General features: G+C 41.1%; 1 protein-coding gene across 1 annotated transcript in view; it reads left to right on the top strand.

Annotated features, from left to right (window-relative positions):
• Positions 1–10,000, top strand: part of LOC138010347 (outer membrane lipoprotein Blc-like) — a 17,945-nt gene that overhangs the window by 440 nt on the left and 7,505 nt on the right. Inside the window, exon 2 of the mRNA XM_068857268.1 lies at positions 689–752. Within this exon, the coding sequence (XP_068713369.1) occupies positions 689–752 (64 nt within the window). The remainder of the gene's footprint in view (positions 1–688; positions 753–10,000) is intronic.

Raw genomic sequence — 10,000 nt, 5'->3', positions numbered from 1 at the left:
TAACCGCATTCCCTTAAAAGCAATGTGTAAAATTGCTCGCGATGTCTCAGAATTTTTCTCATACAGATGATGCAAGAGTTGTAACGATTTGCAACCAACGCGAGATATGATGTGGAGTATATTGTTTAATGGTTACACAGTTTTGAGCCTAGTCACAAACAATCGAAGGCACTTGAAACTGTGAGGGCAGTAATTATAAATGCCCTGACAACTTTGTCAAATCAAGCTGACTCCTTTATTCTATTGCTGTTGCAAGGTTATTTGTCCCAAGTAAAATCCAAGGCAATGTTGGTCATTATCGACGTTTTTATTGTGTAACACTCCGGTGTCTGTACCCTTCAGGCCAGGGCTTGGGAAGTTGTTTGTAGTTTTCTTGGGTGGGGTGGGGCGCAAAAAAAGAAAATAACACAAATAGATGGTATTACATGGTCGTGCGGAGATAGGAAATTTCTCTTCAAGTGTTGAAAAAATATTTTTCAAAACGAGAAGAGAAATTTCGTATCTCCAAGCGGCCATGTAGTGTTCTATTTTGTTATATAAACATCAATGAAATACTAAATTCATTTCACGAAAGGCATCGAACAACAAAAGATATATGCGTATATTGTTATAACACATAACACAACGATTCGTTGGCATTAAGGAAACCCATTTTGTAACTGACATTTTTGCTCTTACGTTTCACCAGATATATGCTGATGCTGTAGTTATAGACACCTTTGAACGTGATGCAGTTTGCGTGACAGCGGATTGTAAGTACAAGGGTCTAAACGTACAGATAGAGAACAAAAATCAAGAATCGTAATTGCCTTAAGCATTTCGTAAATTTCTTGTACTCCTCTTTGAGACTGAAAAGAAGATCAATGTTTTCGATTTCATCCAATCAAAAACGTTCTTCTGCTCGTGTGGAAATGAATGATACATATGAAGACAAAGGTGGAGACGAAAGCGAGAAACTAAAAGCCGGCCAGCGAATAGACTCGCCCCTACATGATTTCATATGGTATTTAATTTCTTTTCATCGGCGAAACACCCTGTTCCATCTTAGGCAGATATATCCAGAATATGCCACCTTCCATATGTCAATATTCACACATGGCTCTATGGTTAAATTTGAATATTGTTTTCTTCTGAAATCTCCCCGGCTTGAGACTTGTGAGACAGAGAAAACAGAACTGAGCCGTGAAAGTTGACCATAAAGCCTCGTAACAATGCCCGAATATTCATTTGTCAAACACGGCCTATTGCAAGTAATTAGATGGCGCGAGAACTTTTGAACCAATCACTGAGTGAAGTCAATGAAAAACCAAAGCAATTCAATAATTACTTTCGACACTTAATTGAAAACCGCTCTATTGGAGTGATTTAGAAGCGTGTGCTTAATGTGTATACGGGGTGTGTGGTAGAGAATAAATAAGTTGCAATGTGGATCCCGTGTGGCCTATCGACTGGGGTACAAAATACTAACTATCCTAAGCCAACCTTTACCCATACCTTATTGTTGAAAATAGATAGCAAAGGTTTAGACTTAAAGGGACACTTTATGTTGGATGTCAAAATTGGGTGAGCATCTTAATAGCCCTTATTCACGATAAATGAATGAAGGGGTAGTTTCTAAAGAAACTGTGGTGCTGCGTCGGTGGGGAAGTAGTATACAAAAATTTGGTTTTATCAACGGAGTTGATAATGTAAATTGGCCACCGTACAGAGATTCTAAAAGCTGACGTTTCGAGCGTTAGCCCTTCGTCAGAGCGAATCGAGGGATTATGGGTTACGTGTAGTTTTTGTAGTAGAGTAGGAGCTACGCTATTGGTGGTAACATGGCAACGTGAAAAATAGGAATATATTAGTTAAATGAAAAGCGTTCGTTAATACCGTGAGGATTAAGGGTGCCGATTTGAAAGATGAATTTTTGTTCCAGATTCTTGCGGCTTTCCGTCGTACCTAGATGTAGGGAAAGGCCGCAGATAGCCATGTGTTTTTTGGAGTGGTTAGGCAGATTAAAATGGCGAGCGACTGGCTTGGATGCATCCTTGTCATTCTTCTCAACATCGCGAAGGTGTTCGCGGAATCGGTCACCTAGTCGTCTACCTGTCTCACCAATGTATAATTTATTGCATAACGTGCAGGTTATGCAATAAATGACATTTGCGGAGGTACATGTGAAACGATCGGTGATCTTAACAGATCGCTTAGGTCCCGATATCTTGCTAGTGTTAACGATGAAAAGACAAGTTTTGCATCGTGAGCGCGCGCATTTGAAAGTGCCGGGTTGCTCGTTAGTTTTGAGCGCGCTTCTAACTAAAAAGTTGCCTACGTTTTTGTCGCGTTTGAATGAAATAAGTGGAGGTTGCGAAAAGATTCTACCAGTCTCGGGATCATTTTGGAGTAATTTAAAATTACTAAGAATGATGCTTTTGACTGCGTGATTATGAGGATGGAAAGTGAGGGTGAATGGAATTCTGTCATTCTTATCTTTTTGTGACGTTTGTAGTGATGACTGTCGATCAAATTGTTGGGCGCGATGATGGCCCGCTTTGACCACAGAGACAGGGTAGCCACGTTTTTCGAAGAACTGGCACATCTCCTCTGATTTGCTGGAAAAATCGGAGTCATCACTACATAGACGTCGAAGTCTAAGAAATTGAGAATAAGGGATGGAGTTCTTGACATGTGATGGATGTGACGATGAATACAACAAATAACTGTGTGAATCAGTAGGTTTGTAGTGCACACTAGTACATAGCACGTTGCCTCTAATAGAAACGTTGATATCTAGAAAAGCCAATGAAGTTTCCGAAATTTCCCAGGTATATTTAAGAGCCGGATGAAAAGAGTTGACGGAGGTTATAAATTGATCGAGTTCTTCTCTGCTGGATGAAATAGCGCCGATGCAGTCGTCGATGTAACGGCCGTAGAGTTCAGGTTTGGGGCCGTAGTACTGACTAAAAAATTGGTGTTCAACATATCCTACAAAAAGATTGGCATAGCTAGGTCCCATTCTTGTGCCCATCGCTACACCATTAATTTGTTTGTAATAGTTGCCGGCGAATGAAAAACAATTAAGCGTTAAAACTAGTTCGGCAAGGCGGAGGAGCGTTTCCGAGCTAGGTTCTTTGACAGTGCGTTGATCGAAAAAGTGTTTAAGTGCTTGAAGACCTTCGCTATTAGGAATGACTGTGTATAGAGATGTAATGTCCATGGTGAAAATAAGTTTGTCTTGGCCGGAGAAATTGAAATCGCGGAAAATTTGTAGTGCGTGTGTACTGTCTTTAATGTATGATGGCAAAGATTTGACGATAGGCGTCATAATCCTGTCTAAGTAGCTAGAAATGAGTTCGGTGGGGCAACTACAGGCAGAAACGATAGGGCGACCTGGGTTGTTGGGTTTGTGAATTTTAGGCAAGAAGTAAATGCACGAAGTTCTAGGGGTGTTGATGATGAGATTAGTGGCAGTGTCCGGTAATTCTTGATTAACTATAAGATTTTGAATGGTGTCTTTGACAAGTTTTTGATTGTTGGAAGTGAGATCTTTAGGGATTTTGGCATAAAACGAGGTATCCGAAAGTTGCCGCAAAGCTTCTTTTTGGTAAAGGTCGGACCGCCAAACAACTACCGCGCCGCCTTTGTCGGCCGATTTGACAACTATGTCGTTGCGTTTACTAAGATTTTTAAGCGCCGCCCACTCTTCCGAGGAAAGGTTAGAAAATTTAGTGTTGCGATTGAATTTAAGTTTGTGAATGTCGTGACGGCATTTTTTGGTGAAAAAATCTAAAGAGGCAAATTGTCCCTCTGGGGGAGTCCATTTGGATTTGCGAACTAGAAGTGTTTCAAAAATATCTTTATTAGAAGTGTCCGAATCAGGCTCTTTGTCGTGAAAAAAGGCTTTTAACTGAACGCGGCGAAGGAATTTTTCGACATCTTGCTTAATAGAAAATTCGTTGGTGCGTTTGGTAATAGGGACAAAATTTAGGCCCTTACTGAGAACAGATTTCTCTGAGTCAGTAAGCGGAAGATTTTCTGGAATTGTAATTACGGTATTATGGCTATGCAATGTAGTGTCGTCGGTAATTTGCGGACCTATTAATTGTTGAAGTTTTAGAGTCTTGGTCTGGTGTAAATGGTCAAACAGTCCAGAATTAAGTTGTCGGATTTTAGCGCGAATAGATTGTACTAAAATTGCTGGACAGATTTTGGAAAGTTCGGAGCGACAATGAAGAATTTGTTTGTCAAGTGCGATTCGTTTTTGGCACATAGCTCTAATTGTAATCCTCATAATATTACGTGAAAAAGAATTTTGCGCACATCGAATTTGGTGAAGATACTGATTAGAGTGAGAGAATGTAGCCGGATGAAAGTTCGAGCGAAAACCTTTAGGAATGACTTTAGAATTGAGGCAACGGCCGATGAAGTTGATGTGACTACAAAACCTAGTTTTGGCGAAAATGAGAGTGGCTAAACGGAAAGCTAAGTTACTGCTAAGTGTGGGAAAAGGAAAAAGATAACTTACGATTTCCTGGCGTAGCTCCTTGGTGAGTTTCTTCAAGCTTGGCATCGTCGTCTTGGGTCTCCTGTTAGAAATCTGTGGATTAAAAAAATACTAGAACAACAAGGTTAGTGGTCGCAGCGGTTGAATGACAAATGAATGAAGGGGTAGTTTCTAAAGAAACTGTGGTGCTGCGTCGGTGGGGAAGTAGTATACAAAAATTTGGTTTTATCAACGGAGTTGATAATGTAAATTGGCCACCGTACAGAGATTCTAAAAGCTGACGTTTCGAGCGTTAGCCCTTCGTCAGAGCGAATCGAGGGATTATGGGTTACGTGTAGTTTTTGTAGTAGAGTAGGAGCTACGCTATTGGTGGTAACATGGCAACGTGAAAAATAGGAATATATTAGTTAAATGAAAAGCGTTCGTTAATACCGTGAGGATTAAGGGTGCCGATTTGAAAGATGAATTTTTGTTCCAGATTCTTGCGGCTTTCCGTCGTACCTAGATGTAGGGAAAGGCCGCAGATAGCCATGTGTTTTTTGGAGTGGTTAGGCAGATTAAAATGGCGAGCGACTGGCTTGGATGCATCCTTGTCATTCTTCTCAACATCGCGAAGGTGTTCGCGGAATCGGTCACCTAGTCGTCTACCTGTCTCACCAATGTATAATTTATTGCATAACGTGCAGGTTATGCAATAAATGACATTTGCGGAGGTACATGTGAAACGATCGGTGATCTTAACAGATCGCTTAGGTCCCGATATCTTGCTAGTGTTAACGATGAAAAGACAAGTTTTGCATCGTGAGCGCGCGCATTTGAAAGTGCCGGGTTGCTCGTTAGTTTTGAGCGCGCTTCTAACTAAAAAGTTGCCTACGTTTTTGTCGCGTTTGAATGAAATAAGTGGAGGTTGCGAAAAGATTCTACCAGTCTCGGGATCATTTTGGAGTAATTTAAAATTACTAAGAATGATGCTTTTGACTGCGTGATTATGAGGATGGAAAGTGAGGGTGAATGGAATTCTGTCATTCTTATCTTTTTGTGACGTTTGTAGTGATGACTGTCGATCAAATTGTTGGGCGCGATGATGGCCCGCTTTGACCACAGAGACAGGGTAGCCACGTTTTTCGAAGAACTGGCACATCTCCTCTGATTTGCTGGAAAAATCGGAGTCATCACTACATAGACGTCGAAGTCTAAGAAATTGAGAATAAGGGATGGAGTTCTTGACATGTGATGGATGTGACGATGAATACAACAAATAACTGTGTGAATCAGTAGGTTTGTAGTGCACACTAGTACATAGCACGTTGCCTCTAATAGAAACGTTGATATCTAGAAAAGCCAATGAAGTTTCCGAAATTTCCCAGGTATATTTAAGAGCCGGATGAAAAGAGTTGACGGAGGTTATAAATTGATCGAGTTCTTCTCTGCTGGATGAAATAGCGCCGATGCAGTCGTCGATGTAACGGCCGTAGAGTTCAGGTTTGGGGCCGTAGTACTGACTAAAAAATTGGTGTTCAACATATCCTACAAAAAGATTGGCATAGCTAGGTCCCATTCTTGTGCCCATCGCTACACCATTAATTTGTTTGTAATAGTTGCCGGCGAATGAAAAACAATTAAGCGTTAAAACTAGTTCGGCAAGGCGGAGGAGCGTTTCCGAGCTAGGTTCTTTGACAGTGCGTTGATCGAAAAAGTGTTTAAGTGCTTGAAGACCTTCGCTATTAGGAATGACTGTGTATAGAGATGTAATGTCCATGGTGAAAATAAGTTTGTCTTGGCCGGAGAAATTGAAATCGCGGAAAATTTGTAGTGCGTGTGTACTGTCTTTAATGTATGATGGCAAAGATTTGACGATAGGCGTCATAATCCTGTCTAAGTAGCTAGAAATGAGTTCGGTGGGGCAACTACAGGCAGAAACGATAGGGCGACCTGGGTTGTTGGGTTTGTGAATTTTAGGCAAGAAGTAAATGCACGAAGTTCTAGGGGTGTTGATGATGAGATTAGTGGCAGTGTCCGGTAATTCTTGATTAACTATAAGATTTTGAATGGTGTCTTTGACAAGTTTTTGATTGTTGGAAGTGAGATCTTTAGGGATTTTGGCATAAAACGAGGTATCCGAAAGTTGCCGCAAAGCTTCTTTTTGGTAAAGGTCGGACCGCCAAACAACTACCGCGCCGCCTTTGTCGGCCGATTTGACAACTATGTCGTTGCGTTTACTAAGATTTTTAAGCGCCGCCCACTCTTCCGAGGAAAGGTTAGAAAATTTAGTGTTGCGATTGAATTTAAGTTTGTGAATGTCGTGACGGCATTTTTTGGTGAAAAAATCTAAAGAGGCAAATTGTCCCTCTGGGGGAGTCCATTTGGATTTGCGAACTAGAAGTGTTTCAAAAATATCTTTATTAGAAGTGTCCGAATCAGGCTCTTTGTCGTGAAAAAAGGCTTTTAACTGAACGCGGCGAAGGAATTTTTCGACATCTTGCTTAATAGAAAATTCGTTGGTGCGTTTGGTAATAGGGACAAAATTTAGGCCCTTACTGAGAACAGATTTCTCTGAGTCAGTAAGCGGAAGATTTTCTGGAATTGTAATTACGGTATTATGGCTATGCAATGTAGTGTCGTCGGTAATTTGCGGACCTATTAATTGTTGAAGTTTTAGAGTCTTGGTCTGGTGTAAATGGTCAAACAGTCCAGAATTAAGTTGTCGGATTTTAGCGCGAATAGATTGTACTAAAATTGCTGGACAGATTTTGGAAAGTTCGGAGCGACAATGAAGAATTTGTTTGTCAAGTGCGATTCGTTTTTGGCACATAGCTCTAATTGTAATCCTCATAATATTACGTGAAAAAGAATTTTGCGCACATCGAATTTGGTGAAGATACTGATTAGAGTGAGAGAATGTAGCCGGATGAAAGTTCGAGCGAAAACCTTTAGGAATGACTTTAGAATTGAGGCAACGGCCGATGAAGTTGATGTGACTACAAAACCTAGTTTTGGCGAAAATGAGAGTGGCTAAACGGAAAGCTAAGTTACTGCTAAGTGTGGGAAAAGGAAAAAGATAACTTACGATTTCCTGGCGTAGCTCCTTGGTGAGTTTCTTCAAGCTTGGCATCGTCGTCTTGGGTCTCCTGTTAGAAATCTGTGGATTAAAAAAATACTAGAACAACAAGGTTAGTGGTCGCAGCGGTTGAATGACAAATGAATGAAGGGGTAGTTTCTAAAGAAACTGTGGTGCTGCGTCGGTGGGGAAGTAGTATACAAAAATTTGGTTTTATCAACGGAGTTGATAATGTAAATTGGCCACCGTACAGAGATTCTAAAAGCTGACGTTTCGAGCGTTAGCCCTTCGTCAGAGCGAATCGAGGGATTATGGGTTACGTGTAGTTTTTGTAGTAGAGTAGGAGCTACGCTATTGGTGGTAACATGGCAACGTGAAAAATAGGAATATATTAGTTAAATGAAAAGCGTTCGTTAATACCGTGAGGATTAAGGGTGCCGATTTGAAAGATGAATTTTTGTTCCAGATTCTTGCGGCTTTCCGTCGTACCTAGATGTAGGGAAAGGCCGCAGATAGCCATGTGTTTTTTGGAGTGGTTAGGCAGATTAAAATGGCGAGCGACTGGCTTGGATGCATCCTTGTCATTCTTCTCAACATCGCGAAGGTGTTCGCGGAATCGGTCACCTAGTCGTCTACCTGTCTCACCAATGTATAATTTATTGCATAACGTGCAGGTTATGCAATAAATGACATTTGCGGAGGTACATGTGAAACGATCGGTGATCTTAACAGATCGCTTAGGTCCCGATATCTTGCTAGTGTTAACGATGAAAAGACAAGTTTTGCATCGTGAGCGCGCGCATTTGAAAGTGCCGGGTTGCTCGTTAGTTTTGAGCGCGCTTCTAACTAAAAAGTTGCCTACGTTTTTGTCGCGTTTGAATGAAATAAGTGGAGGTTGCGAAAAGATTCTACCAGTCTCGGGATCATTTTGGAGTAATTTAAAATTACTAAGAATGATGCTTTTGACTGCGTGATTATGAGGATGGAAAGTGAGGGTGAATGGAATTCTGTCATTCTTATCTTTTTGTGACGTTTGTAGTGATGACTGTCGATCAAATTGTTGGGCGCGATGATGGCCCGCTTTGACCACAGAGACAGGGTAGCCACGTTTTTCGAAGAACTGGCACATCTCCTCTGATTTGCTGGAAAAATCGGAGTCATCACTACATAGACGTCGAAGTCTAAGAAATTGAGAATAAGGGATGGAGTTCTTGACATGTGATGGATGTGACGATGAATACAACAAATAACTGTGTGAATCAGTAGGTTTGTAGTGCACACTAGTACATAGCACGTTGCCTCTAATAGAAACGTTGATATCTAGAAAAGCCAATGAAGTTTCCGAAATTTCCCAGGTATATTTAAGAGCCGGATGAAAAGAGTTGACGGAGGTTATAAATTGATCGAGTTCTTCTCTGCTGGATGAAATAGCGCCGATGCAGTCGTCGATGTAACGGCCGTAGAGTTCAGGTTTGGGGCCGTAGTACTGACTAAAAAATTGGTGTTCAACATATCCTACAAAAAGATTGGCATAGCTAGGTCCCATTCTTGTGCCCATCGCTACACCATTAATTTGTTTGTAATAGTTGCCGGCGAATGAAAAACAATTAAGCGTTAAAACTAGTTCGGCAAGGCGGAGGAGCGTTTCCGAGCTAGGTTCTTTGACAGTGCGTTGATCGAAAAAGTGTTTAAGTGCTTGAAGACCTTCGCTATTAGGAATGACTGTGTATAGAGATGTAATGTCCATGGTGAAAATAAGTTTGTCTTGGCCGGAGAAATTGAAATCGCGGAAAATTTGTAGTGCGTGTGTACTGTCTTTAATGTATGATGGCAAAGATTTGACGATAGGCGTCATAATCCTGTCTAAGTAGCTAGAAATGAGTTCGGTGGGGCAACTACAGGCAGAAACGATAGGGCGACCTGGGTTGTTGGGTTTGTGAATTTTAGGCAAGAAGTAAATGCACGAAGTTCTAGGGGTGTTGATGATGAGATTAGTGGCAGTGTCCGGTAATTCTTGATTAACTATAAGATTTTGAATGGTGTCTTTGACAAGTTTTTGATTGTTGGAAGTGAGATCTTTAGGGATTTTGGCATAAAACGAGGTATCCGAAAGTTGCCGCAAAGCTTCTTTTTGGTAAAGGTCGGACCGCCAAACAACTACCGCGCCGCCTTTGTCGGCCGATTTGACAACTATGTCGTTGCGTTTACTAAGATTTTTAAGCGCCGCCCACTCTTCCGAGGAAAGGTTAGAAAATTTAGTGTTGCGATTGAATTTAAGTTTGTGAATGTCGTGACGGCATTTTTTGGTGAAAAAATCTAAAGAGGCAAATTGTCCCTCTGGGGGAGTCCATTTGGATTTGCGAACTAGAAGTGTTTCAAAAATATCTTTATTAGAAGTGTCCGAATCAGGCTCTTTGTCGTGAAAAAAGGCTTTTAACTGAACGCGGCGAAGG

This window comes from Montipora foliosa, chromosome 7 (genome assembly GCF_036669935.1).
Source record: "Montipora foliosa isolate CH-2021 chromosome 7, ASM3666993v2, whole genome shotgun sequence".
Taxonomy (NCBI): domain Eukaryota; kingdom Metazoa; phylum Cnidaria; class Anthozoa; order Scleractinia; family Acroporidae; genus Montipora; species Montipora foliosa.
The sequence above is the reverse complement of the archived record's forward strand: the minus strand, read 5'-3'. Positions and strand labels throughout refer to the sequence as shown.